A 22,092-nucleotide genomic window follows, 5' to 3' on the forward strand; every position below is an offset into this window, starting at 1 on the left:
ATAAACTCACTCTCCTGCTGGCAATAGCGACCTTCATGTCTGTGATTGCGTGACCAGAGAGACTGAAGTGTTCTCCGACTGGTTTTTGAATGTTATAATTCTTGACATCTGATTTGTGTCCATTTATTCTTTTACGTAGAGACTGTCCAGTTTGACCAATGTAAATGGCAGAGGGGCATTGCTGGCACATGATGGCATATATCACATTGGTGGATGTGCAGGTGAACGAGCCTCTGATAGTGTGGCTGATGTTATTAGGCCCTGTGATGGTGTCCCCTGAATAGATATGTGGGCACAGTTGGCAACGGGCTTTGTTGCAAGGATAGGTTCCTGGGTTAGTGGTTCTGTTGTGTGGTATGTGGTTGTTGGTGAGTATTTGCTTCAGGTTGCGGGGCTGTCTGTAGGCAAGGTCTCCCAAGATTTGTGAGAGTGTTGGGTCGTCCTTCAGGATAGGTTGTAGATCCTTAATAATGAGTGGGAGGGGTTTTAGTTGGGGGCTGAAGGTGACGGCTAGTGGCGTTCTGTTATTTTCTTTGTTAGGCCTGTCCTGTTGTAGGTGACTTCTGGGAACTCTTCTGGCTCTATCCATCTGTTTCTTCACTTCCGCAGGTGGGTATTGTAGTTGTAAAAAAGCTTGATAGAGATCTTGTAGGTGTCCCTCTCACATTCCCTTTCCTTCTCCCTGTTCCTTCATTGTCTCTTTTTCTACTCAGCATTTTTCTAGCCCTCACTTGTGATACCTGTTTATTTTCCTCTCCCACTCTCCTCTCCTCCCTTCCACAGATCATCCCCCTTGGCTGCTCCATTCTTTCCCCTGATTTTATCCCTTCTCCTCCTGCTTCCCCAATGAGATCTAAGGACACAGATCTGTACAAAACGCTCCCTGCTGCTGCAGAGCTTCCAGCTTCTCCCAAAACCCTGATTGATTAATTCTGTACCACCCTCACCTCTGCCTGTCCCCAACCCGATTGTTCATTCTACCTCCTGCCCAGCCCCCACATCTGCCTCTCAGGGCCCTCTGGCAGCTCCAAGGGGCTCTTCTTCCTCCCCCTCCCGTCCCTGAGGCTGCAGGGAGGGCAGGGAGGAGATTCTAGGGGTCATAGAGATGAGGAGCCAGAGGGTTGGGTAGCCAGAAGTCCTCTACGGTCATAAAGACTAGGGCATGCGAGGATAGAAAGGCTGATTTTGGGGCCCCCAGTGGGATATTCCACCCGCTGTCTCAGGGACATAAGCTGAGCCTTGATCCCCCCACCCCCAACCAGAACCAGGGTCGGATTCTCTCCCGAGGGATGGAGCCTGGTGGGAAAGTGAAGATCGGGGCCCCATCACCAGCATCACTAAATGTCACCTGCCACCGGTCACAGTCCAGACAAACCCGGATCCTGCTGGGGACCTGGCTCAGGGGCAGAGGGGCCTCAGGGGAGGTGAGAGCCCGGAACTGTCCCCCGCACTGCCCCACAGCCCAGATCCCCTGCTCAGGGCTAAGGCTGATCCATCCCTTCCTCCTCACAGACTCTCTGGCCACCCCCACAGCCCAGAGTTCCCCATCCCCCACCTCCACCTCCCAGCAATGTGTCTCCGCGGTGAATCCCTCACAGCCCAGCACACAGGCCCGAGAATCAAATCTCTCAGGGTTGTCGGGCAGATTCTGCCATGTGTCTCCCCATCTCACACTTTTCCCATCCTCAGGCAGGACGAGTTGGGACTGAGCCGTGTCTGGATCCAGCGTCACATTCACTAGGAAGAGAGAGAATCAGAGTGTTAGGGGCAGAGCTCAGCCCTGGGGGAGGCCGGGACCATTTCTCACACTCCCCAGCAGCCCTATTCTGGCTGGGACAGGCCTGGATCCCAGGGAGCTGCCTCTGACCTGGGCTCCTAAGACTGAGCAGGGATGTCACTGCAGCTCCTCAGTCTTTTTCTCTTCAGCTGCCAGCTCCCTCTGCTGGGGCTGCTCCATTCCCAGCGGCAGAGACACAGCCAGGAAGGTGTCAGAAGTTTTTATTGAGGAGGGAACAGAGGAGGCAAGAACCAGCTTTAAACCCCAGAGGGAAGCTCCCTCCCCAATGCAGAGACGGGTCCGTGATGGAGTGAAAGGATCTTTCCCCTCCTGCGCCCACCTCTCCCCAGGGAGGGGACAAGAGACTCTGGCAGCCCCAGCAGATGGTACAACTCAGTGAACATTGGCAGAGCCTCCCCGCACCCCACCTTCAATCTCACTGTGGCCCAGCTCCCCCTGTGCTGGACTTTGCTGTGGGGCCTCCCCACTGCACCCGGCCTGCTCTGAAATGTCACAGCTCGGACAGCAACAGGCCACACGGTACCAGGACTGAACCTGCCCAGAATGTCGCTGCTCAGCAGCAATCACAGCACAAAGGTCCAGTAGCCTGGGGGAGGGAGGGGTCAGCACCACTGAAGGGGGTTCATGGTGGAACGAGGCAGAAGCAATGCGTGTGGGGGGAGCAGGGGCAAACTAGGGTTTTGTGAGGCCCTGGGCCAGAGCAAGTGGGGGCTTCTCCCGACCTCTTCTCCCTGAAGTCCGCCATCCCCCCCTGCGCTTCTTCCAGGGAAATGGGGTCAGGGCACAGGGGCTTGCCACACTCCACCCACCTGGCGCTCCAGCCGGATAGCAGGGCAAGCCCCTGCACCCCCAACTTCACTCCCCGGCTGAAGTGCCAGCTGGGTGGAGTGGGGCAAGCCCTTGAGCTCTGACCCTGCTCCTTGGCAGGACTGCTGGGCAGGCAGAACAGGTTGGGGCCCAGAGGCGTCCATTTTTCTGGGGCCGCCCAATTGGCTGGGGCCCCTGGGCACAGGCCCTGTTAGCCCAGTGGCTAATCCGCCACTAGGAGGATGTGTGGAACAGGTGGCAGGTGGAAATAAGGAGAGGGTCATGCCAGTGATGTGGAGACTGAAGTGACGTCCTGTTTACCAGAGACAGGAGCATACCTGGGTCACGATGGATGGAGAGAAGAGAAAAGAGACAAGCTCACAGCTCTGATCACAGGAGCTTCCTACATCTTTATAATGGAGCCAAGGGAACCCTTCTCTGTGATCAAGGCTTGAGGCTGGAGCAAGGGTCTCACACAGACACAGTCCCTGCTCACCCCGTCAGTGTGGGGTCACTGCAGAGCTCCTGGCTTTCTTCAATGGGAAAAAGATGAAGGAAGAAACAGGGAGACACTGGAGATCAGCCATCAGCACAGGAAGATTAAACAAACTCCCCCTGGAGAAGTGGCTGTGGACTGGATCTGTACAATGAGTAGGAGCTGCGGTCACAGATCTCTGCAGGGTGCAGCGCACATGCTGGCAGTGGAGGGGAAGGAAGAGTAGATGCGATATGATGTCGATTCAGTATGGTGTGGTAGGACATAGGCACAAACCCTGCCTCATGATGCGCAGTGAAATGCAGGGTGCTGGGGAGGTCTGCCCTGAACGATCACATCAACCCCCACATTCAAGAAAAAAGGGGCACATTGCCTCATGGGAACAGATATTTGGACATTGATAAAATATGATCTTAAATTACCTTCTTCTGTAGGTGCCACAGATCTTCTCCACCCTAAAACCAGCCACATAATTAGAGATGAGAGCGGATCTGAACACGTATTGCATGATTCAATATTGTACAAACTAATGACTGATGGAAAAAGAAAGTTCTTCCAGACATATACTAAAATGTAAAGCATCAGAACCTCCATTAGGTCGCATGAGTGTCTCTCTCCCAGGGTGGATCTTCACTGCAGAGTTAGCCCAGGATCTTACTTGTCTGCTTCCCCAAACTGTTACTTGTGCAAGCCCAAAAACTCTGACTCAAGTTTGGTGGTGTTTTACACCCAGGCTAGCTGGCAAGACTTTGGGTACAGGCTATTGCCCAGGGTCCACTTTAATTCAGGTTGGTTACGTCCCACACTTTGCAGTGTGGAGGGAGGTTAATCATCTCAGGGGCTGATAGTTCACCAGAGCCTTCTGACAATTCCTCCCGGGCCATATTTTTTTGGCCACTACCCACTTTACTACTGTATTGCTTACCAATTTTTCAAATTAGCTTTTGGTGTGAAATTCATCCAGTTTAGTCTTTCCCCATATTTTATAAAGTTACATGAAAAAGCAACCACCCACATCCCCCAAAGGAATGACAGTAAAAAAGCAAACAAACAAAAACGGGTTTCCAATGGCAACAACTTTAAAAATTAAATTTAAAAGCAAACATCTCCACCATAATTAAACAAACTGCCACACAAAGATCAAATTTTGTTACAAAAACTTTCTTGTCAGAGCAAGGACAATGATACTTACTTATTTCTTTATCTCGTATGGCTAAAAATTAAACAGAAATAAATACATATTTTTGTTCGGCATTTCCCTTTTCTTATTTTTTAGCTTTCTTTATCACCAATATGACAGTGAAGGCTGAAAGACATCAAACTCATCCTCAAAATGTCAGACTAGAGGGCCCAGTGGTCCCTTCTGGTCTTAAACTCTGTGACTCTATGTGACTCTATTATCAGTTTTTCAAAATAGCTTTTGGTGTGAAATCTCTCCAATTTACCATTACCCCATATTTTACAGAATTACAGTAACCCTTCCCAGAATAATAATAAAAAGAAAGGAGAGAAACCAAAAGATGTCATATTGCAAGAAAAGCGTAAACGTTAAATTTAAAATTGAACAACTCTACAACAATGAAACAAGCTCCCACATGAGGATCCAATTTGATACCAAAAATAAATAAATGCTTGTCTGAGGAAGGACAATGACACTTACCAATTTCTATATCTCGTTTGTCTAAAAATTAAACAGAAATACACATATTGTTTGTTAGAAGTGTCCCTTTACTTATATTTTATTTCTCTTTATCATCAATACTAATGTTAAGGCTGAGAGATTGTTTCTATTCAACCTCCTCTTCAGGACAGTAAGGTGAGAGGATCCAGTGGCCCTTTCTGGTTTTAAACTCTGTGACTCTATAATTAATTCCTTCTCAGTTTTTCATTGGTGTGAAATTTATCCACTTTAGTCTTTCCCCAGATAGTATAGAGTTACATTCCAAAACAACCCACCATCCTCCCCCAAAAGAAGAAGAAGAAGAAGAAAATAATAATAATTAATAATAAATCATTCATAATAAAGCAACAAGCAAACAAACAAAAGGTTTCATATTGCAAGAACTTGAAAAGTTACATTTAAAAACGTTCTTGTCAGAGCAAGGACAATGATACTTACTTATTTCTTTATCTCGTAGGTCTAAAAATTAAACAGAAATAAATACCTATTTTTGTTCAGCATTTCCCTTTTCTTATTTTTCAGTTTTCTTTATCACCAATATGACTGTGAAGGCTGAAAGACATCAAACTCATCCTCAAAATGTCAGACTAGAGGACCCAGTGGTCCCTTCTGGTCTTATACTCTGTTACTCTATGACTCTACTGATCATCAATTTCTCATACTAACTTTTTGCAAGAAATTTATCCAGTTTAGTCTTTCCCTACATTTTGTTAAGTTACAATACCCCCCACAAAAGAATAATAATAAAAAGCAAGTAAGCAAACAAAAAAAAGTTTAATATTGCAACAAAATTGTAAAAGTTAAATTTAAAAGCACACAACCCCACCACAATTAAACCAGCTCCCACATGAGGATCCAATTTGGTATGAAAATTTTCTTGTCAGAGAAAGGATAATGACACTTACCAATTTCTGTATCTCTTTTGCCTGAAAATCAAACCGACAGACACATATTGTTTGTTAGGACTTCCCCTTTTCTTATGTTTTATTTCGCTTTCTCATCAATATGAAAATTAAGGCTGAGAGATATTTTTTTCTATTCAATCTCCGCTGGAGGAGGTCAGATTAGAGGATCCAGTCATTTCTTCTGTTCTTAAACTGTGTGACTCTATGATTCTATGGCTTATCAATTTTTCATATTAGCTTTTGCTGTGAAATTCATTCAGTTTAGTCTTTCCCCACATTGATTAAAGTTACATTACAAAACAAACCCCTGTCTGCCCCCAAAATAATTCTAGTAATAATAAAAAGCAAGCAAACAAACATAAAAGATTTCATATTGCAACAATTTTGAAAGTTCCATTTGAAAACAAACTTCCACATGAGGATCCAAACTGGTACAAAAAGTTTCTTGTCAGAGGAAGGAGAATGACACTTACTTATTTCTTTATCTCGTAGGTCTAAAAATTAAAGAGAAATAATATATACATTTGTTAGGCGTTTCCCTTTTCTTAGGTTTTATTTCTCTTCTTCAGGACGTCAGACAAGAGAGGGACAAGTGGTTCCTTCTGGTCTTAAACTCTGTGACTCTATTGTTTATCAGTTTTTCAAATTAAATTTTGGTGTGAAATCTCTCCAATTTAGTGTCTCCTTCCCACATTTTATCACGTTACTGTAACCTCCCTCAAGCAAAAAATAATAATAAATAAAAAAACAAACACGCAGACAAACAAAAACAGGTTAAATGTTGCAACTGAATTGTAAATGTTCAATTGAAAATCAAACAACTCCACAACAATTAAACAAACTCCCACATGAGGATCCAATTTCATACAAAAAATTTCTTGTCAGAGGAAGGATAATGACACTTACCAATTTCTATATTTCGTTTGCCTAAAAATGAAGCAGAAATACACAGATTGTTTGTTAGGTGTTTCCCTTTTCTTATGTTTTATTTCTCATTATCATCAATGTGATAAATAAGGCTTTGAAATTTTTTCTATTCCGCTGCCTCTTAAGGAGGTCAGACTAGATGATCTGGTCGTCCCTTCTGCTCATAAACTCTGTGATTCTGTTAGAATCATAGAATCCTAGGACTGGAAGTCTAATCCCCTGCACTCGTGGCAGGACTAAATATTATCTAGACCATCCCTGACAGGTGTTTGTCCAACCTGCTCTTAAAAGTCTCCAAACATGGAGATTCCACATCCTCCTTTATTCCATTTATTACTTACTCTGCCAGTTAGGAAGTTTTTCCTAATGTCTAACCCAAACCTTCCTCATGGCAATTTAAGCCCCTGCTTCTTGTCCTATCCTCAGAGGTTAATGACAACAATTTACTTCCCTCCTCCTTGTAACAACCTTTGATGTACTTGAAAACTGTTATCCCGTCCCCCCTCAGCCTTCTCTTCTCCAAACTAAACAAACCCAATTACTCTATTGCTTACCAGTTAATCAAATTAGCTTTTTGCGTGAAACTTATCCAGGTTAGTCATTTCCCCCATTTTATAAATTCATATTACCTCCCCCCATGAGAACAATCATAAAAAACAAGTAAGCAACCAAAAAAAAACCAGGTTTAATAATGCAAAAATAAATAAAAAGGGTAAATGTAAAAGCAAACAACTCCACAACAATTAAACAATCTGCCTATGATGGAGTACAGCAGTTTAGAACCATGCCCTTGGGACGACATGGGGCCCCTGCCACTTTCCAGCAGCCAATGGACAGAGTGCTGCGGCTGCAGGGATCCGACACGGCCACCTACATGGACGATATCATCATCTGCAGGGAGAGCTGGGCGGAGCGTATGGAGCATGTCCCTGAGGTATCTGGGGCTCTCAAAGAGGCGGGTTTGACGGCTAACCCAACCAAGTGTCAGCTGGCCACCCAAGAAGTCACTTACCTAGGGTAGGATGTCAGGGGAGTGGGGGGCGGAGTGGGGGAGGGGGAGATACGACCTTTGGTACAAAATTCTTAGTGGGCTGCCCCCTCCCTTTCACAAAGTAGCAAGTCCGGTGGTTTATGGGATTAGCAAGATACTATTGACGGTTCATCCCAGACTTTGCTACCATGGCTGCCCAGTTGACAGACCAGGTTAAGGACACTGCACCCATGTCAGGCATTGGGAGAAGAAGAACACCCTGTTCTCTATCCCAGCAGGAAGCTATTTCCACAGGAGGTAGCCTAATCAGTCATCAAGAAGGAGGCCCTGGAGGTGAAATGAGCCATTGATGCCCTTACTTGTAGGGTTAGCCCTTCCACCTAGTAACTGACTGTGCACCAATCCACTGGCTGCACTCAATGACAGGCCATAATCCAGGCATTATTCAGTGGCTTCACTCAATGAAGCCATACAGCTTTCGGGTGGTAAAAGCGTGGACTTCTTTTTCACAGGATGGTGGGGACATGAACTGGCCCCAGGACACCCCAGCCCAGGGTCTGAGAGGGAGGGTGGGCGAGGGAGTATACAAACCCCACATTGCGTCTCACGTGGGAAAGGACAGTACTGGGCCCAGGTAGCCCCGCCCATCCAGCCCTGCAGAGCATGCTTCAATTGGAGAGAGGGCTGGAAAGGGAGCAACCCAGCTCAGACGGGAGAGGCTGGGGAGGAGGACAGACCTGCCCTGAAGGCTCCTGACAAAGGACTGACCATATACTTAGCCCCATCAGGGCTGATGGTTTCATTGCCTTTTCTTTTTCTTTTCACCTTATTTTGGACTGGAACCGGGGGAGACCAGCAGTTGGTTGGAAGTGACCCAGGGAGGGTAACTCGGAAGACAACTTTGGGGCCCAGACATTGTTGACCCTCCTAAGGCCCTGGCTCAGAGCCCAGAAGAGTGGGTGGGCCCAGGCTCCCTTTCCACTGCCCACCTCCCTGCCCTCCTGATTCAAAGAGGGCCAGGACTGCAAGATCTGCCCACTGGGAGGGGGCACTAAGTGTGCTAACCACTAGGTCACATAACCCACCGATGACCCTATCACGCTCCTATAGGGGGATCCAATTGTGTATAAAAAATTTCTTCTCAGAAGGAAGAAAATGACACTTACCAATTTCTAGATCTCGTTTCACTAAAACATAAACAGAAATATGTATACATTTTTTTATGAGCTTTTCTTGCCTTATGTGTTATTTCTCATTATCATCAATACAAAGTTAAGGCTGGGTGATTATTTTTACTCAACTTCCTTGTTTCTATTGCTTCCCCATCAAAAGGGAAAGTTTATCTAATTTAGACTTACCCCAAATTTTATTAAACTTGTTTAACACACCCTGTCCTGGGGCACAGCCCCATCCCAGTCAGGAAAAGACGAAAACTCCTCTGGGCTCAAGTGGCCTCATTCCTGCAGGGCCTGCTCCACTTGGAGGAAATGATCTCAAAAGAGAGAAGTTGTCACAGGAAGGGGGCCGCAACCAGCAAAAAGGCTGCTGGAACTCAGAGGAGCTGATTTCTGCAACAGAACCACTGTGAGGAAGAGAACGTGTGACCCTCTGCCACTCACAAGGGCCCTTCAGACCAGGTACAAACAGGGATGTGTGCAGAAATTTAAATTTGACCCCTTTTGGAGGGGCACATTCTGTACCCATCCCTGGAGCTCGCTCCCCTCACTGTTCTGGCCAGGGAAGGACTTTGCTCTTTCCCCTATGCCCACCTTGGCAGAGCACTCTTCCCTCCCACACAGGAGCTTGCTCTTTCCCCCACACCAGCAGGAGTTCGCTTTACCTTGCCTCCGCCCTGGCCCTGGCAGCAGGTCACTCTTCCCTGCCTCTGCAGCCCTGGGGTTGTAGAAGCTCTGTGCCCTCAATGATTATTTGGGGCCCTGTGCCTCTGCTTGACCCCCCTCCCCCCATGCATGACCCTGGGTACAAGCTGACTGCAGCAGGAGCGGCTGAAGATAAATACTGTCATGGGGTTCAGCTGTTCTTAAACTTCTGTCATGAATTCACTTAATCGATGCTACACTCCCTGGTGACTGGACTTGCCATTATTTTCTCAGATGCTCCATCGATATGTGGTCTAAGGCCCAGACAACTAAGCAGCACCCAGGCTTATGTCTTCTAGCCTGCCCTGAGAGCAAACAGTCCTTTTACCCCAATGGATAGCAATGTCACATTAGAGGAAACTGAGGCACAAAAAATTCATTAAAATAATGCAGAAAATTCCCATTTCAGCACACCTTCATTGACAAGCCAGATCTCTATAGATTCTTCTCAAAGACTCTGAGACTGAGGCTGGTTTGCATTGAAAACTTACACTCCTCGTACACGTAGCTATGCTGACCTAACCCCCTAATTCAAAGGACTTTTAAGGGGAAAGGGTCTTTGGAAACATCCAAACAGGCCCTGAAATGGTCCAGCCTGTTACACATTCTAACCCTCCCCCACCCAACAAACACACAGAAATAAAAATAAATCCGAGAAACCAACAAGCGTATATGCAATTGTGTAACTTGGTCAAAGTCTGTATTTGTGGAAAAAAGGGAAATTGAAACTTACCAACTTCTTCAGTAAGTTTCGCTGAAAAGTACAGAAATAAATGTAAATTAATATCATCTCCTTGCTTCATTAAAAGTGTTTGAAGACGACTTCCTATAGGTACACAATTCATTAGGAAGGAAGTCTGATTGATTTGGAAATCAGGCAGATATTCTTTATGGATGAAGTTCAGCAGGTTAAGGACAGCTGTGCCTGAGTTATGTGACAGTGGGTCTGATTTTTTAATTTCCTCACTGAGGAAGAAATGTGTTTCTTTACTGATTTACCACAAGGGCATTTCTACAGGGCCTCTCACTGTAATGTCCGGGTGCACTACACTTTATTAGCAGAAAAGAGATTTGAAGGACAAATATGAGAAGCTAGGCTTTGCAGAACCTTCTCTCAAGTGGGACCAGAGACAGACAGTGGTAATCTCCTGAGAACTAGCAGCAGAGGGAGATGAAGGACCAAGCAGAACACAGATGTATCTGCTATGATCCGATTCTCTGACTCAGTTCTATTGCCCAAGACTCTCCTCTCTCCTATTCTACTCCCCACCCCCTACACACACAGTCCTCTTCCGCTCTCCCCCCCACAGCCCTCCCCACCACCCTCTATCAATAAATTCACATGCATTCTTCTTCTTTATACAGGACAAGGTCAGCAGATCACACCTTCTTTTAATATTAAATTCCTAAATTGCTCTAATTTATTTCTTAGAACAAAATCTTTATTACAGTATTTTTCTTCCTCTGATATTTACCTTTCATTTTAAAGAGATAAACAGTGAGGCCAATGAAAGCAAACAAAACCACCAGGATCACACTCAAAGTCGCCATCAAGGGATTCACCCTGGGGAAAAAGAGATCTGAAAAACAAAACACCAGAACTTGTCTTAATTTGGCTGATTACAGTCAGATGTTTTTATTTCATACAAATACATAAATGGTGCCCAGCAGGATTTGTGCAAGACAAGAGTGAAAGAATGGCCATGTGTACACTACACAAAAATGTGTAGATCGCTGGGTTTGCTCTGGCCCCTGCCTAAGGGCCAGAGCATACACACTCCAGGGAGGCCCTGTTCCTGCCTAAGGGCCGGAACCCCTGGACTATTTGGGATTCAGCCCCATTACACCGGTTGGGATGCTAACATCGGTTTGCTAATTTCCCCTGAGACTAGGCAGCAATCCCAGTGGTATAGTGAGGCGGTGTGGCCTCCCTCCAATCCAGAGCGGGAGGGACGACCACCGTACCACTACACGAGGGTAAAATGAGTCCATTTGTGGATCTTGACCAAAGTGATGTAAGAAGCACAAGTCCAACTGAATGTCATTAGAAACATCACATGACGTAGGTGACGTTTCCCACAACAAGCAATGAACAATGAGTTGGTGCAGCAACAAGATCACAAAGAAGCCACATGACAAAAAAATCACTGAGGTGAAGTTAAGGTTACAGGATCATATTGTGTCAGTGGATTGAGTGAAAATTTCTCCTAAAAAATGCTGGAAGATTTTTGTGTGTGTGCATACATGTGTGCAGGCTAGTATCAGGAAAGTCAGACTTCACATTAAATTTACATGAAATCCCAAACTCTGATTTTTTGAAAACTCACAACTAAGGGAATCAAATTACCTAAACTGTGATCCCGTAAATATACCAGTCTCCTATTTTCTGTGTTTGTACGTGGATTCTGAAATATCCACCACAGATGTTTCCGTGCTTTTCTTCCTATGTTTTGTTTGGTTTCTGGTGGTGGTGAGTTCAGTGTGGGGTTTGGATGGTGACTGACCTGCTATATAAACGGCTGATTCCTTGTCTTGATTGAGAACGGTGTTCCTGATGCAACAGGACAAGTTTTGGTTTGAATGTTCTGTTACAATGAGAGCAGTTTCTGTTTCAAACAGGTTGTTATCGCCACGGGATTTTGTTTCAGAGAGTGATGGTAAACGCTGCCCATTGAAATCTTTCCACAGCACCTCAGGCTCTGGGTACCAGCCAGCTGATCGACAAACCACCCGGATCCCTCTATCCTGGTGACCCTCCACAGAGATGAGAGGAGCAGAGCCCAGACCTAAGGGGAAAACACATAAAGGTTTCAATTCCATGAATTAATTTATAAAGCAGAAGGGATGAGGGACAGTTTGTGGATCCCTTACTCACACTAGAAAGCACTTGTTCACGGGGGTAGTCAGGAGAAGGGATAAATGAATACTGGATAAATGAAGGGATAAATGAATACTCAGTCTTGTCTAAGAGTGGTTAATATGTAGCTCCCCATCACCACCGTCACCACTATAGAGTCTCAGCAAATAAGGCTGCATTTGATTTTAACTACACCCCTACATAACAACCAACCCATAAGAAGGCCATAAAAGTCTGGCAGCCCCACCTTAGCCACACACCCTAGAAACGACTGCAGAGCAATTGGAAGGCTTTATGTGTCCAGAAGGCCTTTCCCTCTTAATTAAAGACCCCTTTGGGAGTCAATCAAGACTGGGCAAGAAAGTGCCTTGCCCATCCTGAAAATGTGTTTAATAACACGTTGGGAAAGTTTTCAGCATATTTTCCCAAGTATGAAAGTGGCTGTTTGCTGAAAGTTAGATACACTGTGTTATTGCAGAATATTTCACAAGCAAGGAGTCACAGCTGTTGTGATAGGAAAGAACAAAGCCTGCAGACCACACACAGTTAAAACTGACACAAGTTACTGACCTGCTACCCGCAGTTCCAATACGGTTTCTTCATAAAAAGTACCATCTTGAACAAAGCAGTGGTATTGTCCTTCATCAGAGGGTCTGATATTGAGAATCCTCAAGGGAACATTTCCATCTGTGAGTCCGGCTTTCAAAAGCTCTGTCCTTCCCTCATACTCTGGCATCCGCCCTTCATACTGATCCTTCCCATCACGGTACAGGTGCACAAAGGATACAAATTCAGGTCGGAACCATCTCACCTCCATGTTTGCAGCGCTCATCCGGGGGGACAGGTGACAGGGTAACACAGCTTCCTGACCCAGGATGGCAGCGACAGGGTCAGGGGGTCCAATCACTGTGAATTTTGCTGGAAAATGCACCGGGACAGCAATAACAACAACAACGACCTTGGTGAGGCAGAGAACTGGGAATGGACGTGCTCGGCGTATAGTTGAGACAAGCTATTGAAGTAGCCCCTTTTTCTAAGTGCTCTCAAATTGACACGCTTACTGACATTGGCATGAGATTTGCTGGTCCTCACCAGGAACAAGGGGAGGGTTGGTGGGCCATATCTGGTGTTCTTCCACCAAGGTGCTCCTGAGATCTAGGCCTGTTGCTCTAGGCAATTGTTGTACTATTGTGGTTCAATACTTCATATGATCAAGAGACCAATTAACCAAACTTTGCCAAATGTATTGCCTAAGGACAAATCAGTACACTGTGAAAAGGAGACATACATATCCTCCTTCTGGAAAGCAATCCTTACCTTGCAGTGTGCTCACCTTACACAGAAAGTGTGCTTCAAAAATACACCACCAAAACCACTTATATTTATACCAGGGGTGTTAGCAAGTGAAAAAGCACTTTCTCCATCACCCCATCCAACCCCCCACTTCTTAATCTTGTTCTGTACGTTCCTTCTTGCTGTTTGGGACAGAACATTCCAAACCAGGTGGGAGCAGACGTACATCCCAGCCACTGCTAGGACATGCCATTCATGTCTCTTGGCTTTGATAGGCTTCCAATGTTCTATTGTGAACACTAACTTAACTTTAGCAAAGTTTGGTGGGATATTTGATGTGGGTGAACAGAATTGTTAGAAGAGCATAATACATTCCGTTAATTTCCCAGCACCATATGTAAAGAGAGAATTACTGTGCATATAATACCTAATAATAAGGTGGTGTATACTACACCTAACATATATGTATTAACTAACAGGCCCAATAAAAAAAGTCACATGACATAGAATCTCAGGGTTGGAAGGGACCTCAGGAGGTCATCTAGTCTAACCCCCTGCTCAAAGGGGGACCAATCCCCAATTTTTGCCCCAGATCCCTAAATGGCCACCTCATGGATTAAACTCACAACCCTGGGTTTAGCAGCCCAATGCTCAAACCACTGAGCTCCCTCCCCCAAATAGACTCCTAGTGGAATCAAAACTAGCTCTGATATTCCACAGTGGAGAGAGGAGGCGGTGCAATTGTCATGTAGGGCCCTCACCAGGGGCCCACACCATCAGGTATTAATACCTGTCCCCAGCCTCTCTCAAATATTCTAGTTCTTATTACATTTTTGTGCACATGTGGGCTCTAACTATGGCTCCGATCTCTGGTATATCTCAGATCCTCTAAGATAATTTATGTACTTTATGAATTATTCTTGTTATTGTTAAACTCTTCAACAAGTGTCCAGTCAATGCTCTGGGCATCCTTGACAACCTTTTCAAGAGACTCGTGTGAAGAAACAGACCTGAGCCCTATCCCAGGAGCAAATAAAATAACCCCGCAGCAGCAACAGAATGAGAGCAAACAATGGATAATGAAGGTGCTGATCTTGCTGCGTGGTTACATTTACACACTGGGAGTAGTTACATTGACTTTGAGTGGAGCATGTTGTTCAGACACTTCAGGAGCCTAAATAAATTCTCTAAGAAACAGCAGCTACGGGGCGGATTCCTACCTGATCCCATCCTGTGAACAGAACAGGTAAGGAAGCAAATGATAAACCCAGGGAGAAGGGAGCTGGCTCGGGAGCTGTGGCAGGATGAGAGAACCTTCATCTGCACTGTAACTTGATCTAGACAACGGGAAGAAGGAGGAAAGAAAACTCATCTTAGTGAACATAACACTGAGACTAACAGGAAATCATTAAAGTCAAACATTAAAGAGGACACATGAAATAAGAAAGGAATAAATGCATTATTAAGTGAACTTTTTCATATTATGTAGTTAGAACAGCCATTTAAATAAACGGAATATGTGTTTCCTTTATGAGTCTGAATTTGTCCCATCCCTACAAAATCCACATTAAAAAAGTCAGATCGGTGTAGAAGTTGGTAGTAATTCCGTCAATGGAGAAAAAAGTTTTAAGGAATGAGAAACTGTGTGTTTGTCAGGTTTCAGAGAAGCAGCCGTGTTAGTCTGTATTCGCAAAAAGAAAAGGAGGACTTGTGGCACCTTAGAGACTAACCAATTTATTTGAGCATGAGCTTTCGTGAGCTACAGCTCACTTCATCGGATGCATACCGTGGAAACTGCAGCAGACTTTATATACACACAGAGATCATGAAACAATACCTCCTCCCACCCCACTCTCCTGCTGGTAATAGCTTATCTAAAGTGATCACTCTCCTTACAATGTGTATGAGAAAACCTGGATTTGTGCTGGAAATGGCCCAACTTGATTAACATACACAATGTAAGGAGAGTGATCACTTTAGATAAGCTATTACCAGCAGGAGAGTGGGGTGGGAGGAGGTATTGTTTCATGGTCTCTGTGTATATAATGTCTTCTGCAGTTTCCACGGTATGCATCCGATGAAGTGAGCTGTAGCTCAGGAAAGCTCATGCTCAAATAAATTGGTTAGTCTCTAAGGTGCCACAAGTCCTCCTGTTCTTTTTAGTGATGATTTCAGTGAGGCCAAATTAAGTGAGGAGAAATGACAGAGACAAGGAGCTGGATCCCAGGCTTTGCTTCCAAATGTCTGCCAAAACGGTGTCTCTTTTTTGTCAAGACACTGAAGCGAGATGTGTCTCTCTCGATGCCTCCACCGCGCTAGAAAGCGAAAGTAGGAAGGGAGGGGCACGCGGGGGGGGTTCCGTCCCTTCACCCCCACATTGCCCTTTGGGGTGAAGGATCCTCTCCCGGAGAAGTCCACCCAGGGGTCCCGTCTTGACTCAGATCTACCCAAGGGCCCCAGTTTGGCGGAAGCCCCGTGAGAATTTCGCAGAGACTCGGCTCCCTGCTCCGCGAGACCCGCTACATGCGGGACCGGATTTCTGACGGCGCTGGGTTCACACGCATCAGGGGCCCCCCGGTCGCTCCACTTCTGCTGCAGCCCAGCGGCCGCGGCGCCGGCTCCGCTCTCCAGCCCCTTCCCTAGGACCGGCCCCGGGGCTTCTCCTCCGCCCCCCACCCCGCCCACTCGCTCCTGCTCTGCGCTGGCGGCTGAGGGCTCCTCTCACCCCCCCCCCCCCCCCGCCCGTCACTGGCAAGCAGCCTGTGGGGGCCGGAGAGGAGCGCTAGGACCAGGGAGAAAGTGGGCGGGGGGGGACCCTGTTTACCCCTCCCCAGCCCTGCTGCGCCTGCAGTTTACTCCTGGCACCTCCCTCGCTCCAGGGACCAACCCTAGCTCCCCCCCCCCCCCCCCGCTGTGCTTTTGCCCCCAGCCCCTGCCTTGCTCCAGTCAGCAGGGACTAATCCTCCCCCCGTGCCCCACTGTGCTGGTCTTGCCCCTGGCCCCTGCCTCGCTCCAGCTGGGGACCAATCCTCTCCCCCCCCCACATTCCCCCCTGTGCTCTTGCCCCTGGCCCCTGCCTCCCTCCAGCTGTGGACCAATCTTTCCCCCCCCACATGCCCCGCTGTGCTCTTGCCCCTGGCCCCTGCCTCCCTCCAGCTGGGGACCAATCCTTCCCCCCCCCACCACATGCCTCCCTGTGCTCTTGCCCCTGGCCCCTGCCTCCTTCCAGCTGGGGACCAATCCTTCCCCCCACACACATGCCTCCCTGTGCTCTTGCCCCTGGCCCCTGCCTCCCTCCAGCTGGGGACCAATCCTTCCCCCGCCACATGCCCCCCTGTGCTCTTGCCCCTGGCCCCTGCCTCCCTCCAGCTGGGGACCAATCCTTCCAACCCCACTGTGTCTCGCTGTCAGGGTAGATAACAATCAATGATTTTTAAAAAAAATTAAAAAATTGGATTTTTTCATTTAAATTGGACTTTTTTGAGAAAATGCTTTTTGAGAAAAAAACCTATCTAAAGATGAGATATTTTTGAGCTATAACCTATCATAGAATAGGGATGATACATTATATTTCTATAGTATGAGACAATATATTCATGTAATGTTTGAGAAAAGTTTGTAAATGAGTTCTAATAGTTGATGGATTAGGGACCCAATCTTATGGGGTTCCACAGGCTTCTCTATAGATTATTTAGGTTAATCTTTCCATCTACCCAATGGGACTCAGTGCTCAGTCTAGAAGACACCATCAGAGATGCTTAATTTTTCAGTTCTCAAACTGCGGATTTGGGTCTCCAGAGGTAACATGCTTGTTAACAGCAAAAATGTTTTAAAATAAATAAATAATATGTAAAGGTGAGAAATAACTGACCTTACCTCTATTGTCCCTTTGCAAATTTGTGTACATGGAGTCAATCCCTTTGTACCTCTCTCTAAAAGTGCAAAGTTTCAAAAAGTTCAATGACTAGAAGACTGTTGGGGGCAGAATAGATCTGGACAAGGAGAAGAAGTCTGGAGATAAATGTGAGAAGTGAGGGACATATGCTTTTTTGTTAAAATATTATATGTTTGCTGTTGAAGAAAAAAATCCAGAATACTTAACGTTGTTTTCGTTAAATAAAACAATTTAAATGTCTGTCTGGTGGTGTTCTCCTCCTAATACAGCCTGGCAAGAAAATCCTCCAATTATTAATGATTAATCTGTTGAATTGGAGATCGTTCACCTCCCAATGACAATAAATATCTGCTTCAATTACCTTTGGTAAATGAAATAACCAATCATTCATTTTCTAATATAGCTGTAAAACTAATCCGAAAAGTTTTCAAAATAAATCACTGTTTAAAAATGTATAGTGTATACCTTCTAAAAATGAAACCTACATTGATCTCTGAGTTGTGAAGAATATGTATTAAGGTTGTAACAAAAATCAAGAATGCACATGTATATAGAAAACCCTGATTAAATCAAGACTTCCTGACTAGTGATTTAAATCATGATTTAAATCAAATGCACCCTGCCTGCTGTGCTCTTGCCCCTGGCCCCTTCATTCCCCAGGGGGCCCCACAAATATGTTTGGCGCCGGGCCCACAAAAATCTAATCCGGCCCTGTTTAATACAATCATAATAACCATTATATTTTTCATCTGCTGCGCCAAATGAAAACTCCCCTTTTAGTTACTTCTGTAATAAACAGCCCTTGAACGCTACACTGGAGTTTATGGTGAAGGGAGTGTCTTTATTGCTGTAAGGTCGAAGGTTAAAGCCAAACCTCTCTCTGTTCTCAGGTACAAATCAAACAGGGACCAAACTGCGTAAGTTGTTAGTTCTAAGTCCTGACTGGTCAGCAGACATAGTGCTCCCCTTGTGACAGGATCCCCCGCGTGCAAACTGGATCCGGGGTAGCACGGTGGCCCCTTACGTCTCCAGCCTGGGCTGTCTCTCACAATGCTTTGAAGCAGTAAACCCCATTGGGAGCTGTCGTCACTCAGCTCAACAGTACGTGGAACCCCACACCCAGCTGGATTGCCTGAATGCTCCCAGAGCCACTCACAAATCACACAGAGAAAGGCACCAGCCAATATCCCCCAGCTCCCCAGCCTTGCACCCCAGTGTGAGTTTATTGCCCAGTGTGGAGAGGACATGCACCAGCCAGAAATGGAAATCCAGCTGAGGTGAGAAAGGAGAGCTTGCCAGAGATGTGGCTTGTTACCGGGGCTGTGGTAAAGTTGGATACAATGTTGCACTATTTAATGCACTACACTGTGGAATTTGTATGTTCTTGCAGCTGGATGGTGTGAGCTGAAATTATTTTCCTTAAGGGGAAGGCTGTCATTGCTCCTTGTTTTGCTGGGGAATGCATGGCTGGAGATCTGTAGCCATCAGTCACTCGCCTTCATACTGCTGCTGTTTCATGTGGCTGGGCCCTGCAGCCAGAACTCTTTTATAGCAGAGTGGATCTGAGATCAGGATCAAGAGGGAATCTGGGGAGTGGCCTTCTGGAGCCAGAACAGGAGCTGCAGCTGCGATGGGAAAGGCGTGCTGGGCAGAGGCATCCTGGGGAAGCAGCTGGTTACTTCCTGAGCAACCAGATACAATGTTGTTACAGATCCTGACTCACATTGTGATGAGATACATTGTTACCCCTGTGTAAGGCAAACTGGTTACATGGTTGTAAACTTGCTTCTAACCAGCCTTGCTGCTTCATGGCATCCAGATGCTGTCAGCTCTGGTGCATGGGCTCAGGGTGAAAATCTCACTGCTGCTGGGTTTTTGTTGCTGGTGAACGTATTGCCTGAGAATTGCAGTCATCAGTCAGACACATGCGACATGCAGTTATTTTTGGCCTCCAGGGGCTGAGGTGGAGGCTGGAGAGATGAATCCCTCCTCCCATGTCACTTGCAGCTGACTGTGCCAATGGGACAGTTCCCAGACTGTTTAGTGGAACAGCGGGATGGGAGAGCGGGGATGCTCTCCAACAACAAGGACACCCACACACAAAACAAGGGCTGGGGAAAGTGAAACAAGCGAGAGGCCATGAGTTCATTTTGCTAATAAGTGAACAGAGGTCGCACAAGGTCACTGAAGTCAAAGCGGGGAACAGAATCGGGGTCTCCAAATGGAATCCCAGGTCTTAGCTCCTCAGCCCCACGGCCTTGGCTGAAAGTGTCAAGTATCTGTTCATTGGTTCACCTGTTGCTAACGGTTACACCACACCAGAGCCAGCAACAGGAGACCAGAGCCCTGATCGCAAATGTTCTGCTGATGACTGGCAAATACTGGTCTAAGCCATTAGCACAGCCTGTGTCATGTTCCCTCCAGCAGCTGGCCCACACACAGCCCAACAATTATTCCCAGAGCTGAAGTGGTGTGGTGGGGATCTGAAGAGACATGATTTAAATCAGCGGTTTTCAGGGGTTGCGGCTCCGCAGGGTTCACCCCTGGCAGGGAAGGTGGCCGCTTCTTTATCTGCATCCCCCAAGGTTTCATCTACATTTAATGGGTTATTTAGTTGCAAAGAAATATACAATGGAAATGTAATTACAGGGGTATATGCAATCTACATGTAAGATAACAAGAAACAGCCTTTATTAGTTTTCATGAAGTTTCCACATCAGACATCTTCTCATCTTAACACAACCCTAAATTGAAGTGTGTGTTAATCTAATTACCAAGGCCTACAGAATGGAAAGGTAATGTAATAATAAACAACAAGATTTAGACAAGTAAAAACAATACACTTAACATCTCTGGTTTGATCTCTGTCTGCACCAGTGAATTGGCCTGAATACACATTGATACACTTAACCCTTCTTTGATATTCGGACACAAGTGAACTATTGCTCTGCTCTGAGCTGGTCTGTCAGAGTCACATAGGCAATGTATTTTGCACATTGTAATTGCCTTTGAATTACAAGTTCCCAACTGGCAAGAAGGAAGATCAGCATCATGTGGCCAGCAGAGCTCCCAAATTACTGGATTAGTGGAAAATTCACTATTTTCCCTGATTTCCATTGCTTTTGCTGTCGTGCTTCAAAAGGAGACAGGTATTCACAGACACACGTGTGACTCTTCTGCCAGCAAACATGCAGCAAAGTCAGCATTAGAAGCCTTGACTTCAAATGTCACCTCTCTTTTTTGTTCTTTATATTTCCATGCACATCACAACTCGTGTCACAAATACAACACGAGATCCCCTGCCCGAGATAGCAGAGAAGTATCAGACACTTTCTCCCCCTGATTACAAAGTATTTGAGAGGCTGCACAAGGTCACTTCAGGTGGAACTGGGAAAAGAACCCAGCTCTCCAATATGGAAAACCCAGGTGCTAGCCACTCATTCCTACTGCCTTTGGGTTGAATGCATAAAATAGATATGATCTGGTTAGCACCACTGCACAACAGAGCCAGGCACAGAACCTTGGAGCTCTGACCTCTAATCTGGCTCGTAAGCATTTGTGTACCTGATGGAACAGTGTGTCAAGTCCCCCAACAGGGATTGGCCTCAGAAATAATGGTGGGGGACCGGGGAGGTCATGTTACAAATCCTGCTGCTGTGGGAGTGGGGACTGAGGGGTTCCATGGGGTATTAAAAAAAGAAAACTAAAATATATAATTTAATTCACCCGCTCGTTGAAAATGTTATAAGCAATTGATTGAGGGGCAATGTGCCCTGAAATCCTGGTATTCCAGATTGAAAACATCAGTCTCAAAATATGGGCTGGGATTTTCTCAGGAGCCAAGTCCCCATTGAATTCCTGCCCTGAAGCCCTGGGGATTGCACTGGTTGGACAGACGTGGTCTAAGAAGCATTAGGGCCAAGCCCCATTAGACAGGCTGATTTGTTGTTAGAATGGTTGGGCTTTGCCCTAGTGCTGTCCTGAACACTCTCAGCAGCAATGCCTTCCGGGTAGGTATCTACAGTCCCAGTCCCTAGAAAGATCACCGAAGCAGTGGATCCTGAGAGATTTGAAGATGCTGCACTGTGGGACTCATGAAACCTCTGTGGTTGGTCCTTGCCCATGTACACCGCAGAACAGGTCAGACTGACCCAGGTCAGCACAGCCCAGGAGTTAGTTTTGCTGCAATCCAGTGTAATCCCAGTGGTAAATGACATGGACCCCTGAGCTGTCTGGAGCCCTTTTGTGTGTGGATTCAAGGTGCTGGGGGAGGGGGGGCAGAGGAGGTTTGTGCATTATTTAGCACACTCACCTCCTGTGCCGGCATCTGAGTTTAACCCCTTCATCCCAATGAGAAACCTCATCTCCCTGCTGGGCCTGGGATGTTTGTCAAAGAGTCTTTCCTTCCTAATGGCCGCACTTCATCACTGCTCAGTGCTGTTGTGGGGTGGCAGGCTGGTCTAGCAGTTTGGGCACTGGACTGGACCTTCGGATATCTTGGTTGTATTCCCAATTCTGCCACTGACCTACTGCATGACCTTGGACAAGTCACTGCCCTCTCT

At 46.3% G+C, this 22,092-nt stretch overlaps 1 protein-coding gene across 1 annotated transcript; it reads right to left on the minus strand.

Annotated features, from left to right (window-relative positions):
- Window positions 1-846: 846 nt before the first annotated feature.
- On the minus strand, window positions 847-15,358 carry LOC142069110 (butyrophilin subfamily 2 member A1-like). The gene is made up of 13 exons (XM_075119488.1): window positions 14,856-15,358; window positions 12,913-13,260; window positions 11,990-12,271; window positions 10,961-11,065; window positions 10,215-10,239; window positions 6,776-6,792; window positions 6,594-6,614; window positions 6,161-6,181; window positions 5,688-5,708; window positions 4,762-4,782; window positions 4,294-4,314; window positions 3,524-3,556; window positions 847-1,737 (listed from the first exon to the last, which is right to left on the minus strand). Exons 1-13 carry the CDS (start codon window positions 14,953-14,955, stop codon window positions 1,220-1,222), a joined length of 1,533 nt encoding a protein of 510 aa, XP_074975589.1. The 5' UTR covers window positions 14,956-15,358; the 3' UTR covers window positions 847-1,219.
- Window positions 15,359-22,092: the final 6,734 nt, after the last annotated feature.

This window comes from Caretta caretta, chromosome 14 (genome assembly GCF_965140235.1).
Source record: "Caretta caretta isolate rCarCar2 chromosome 14, rCarCar1.hap1, whole genome shotgun sequence".
In the NCBI taxonomy this organism is placed as follows: domain Eukaryota; kingdom Metazoa; phylum Chordata; order Testudines; family Cheloniidae; genus Caretta; species Caretta caretta.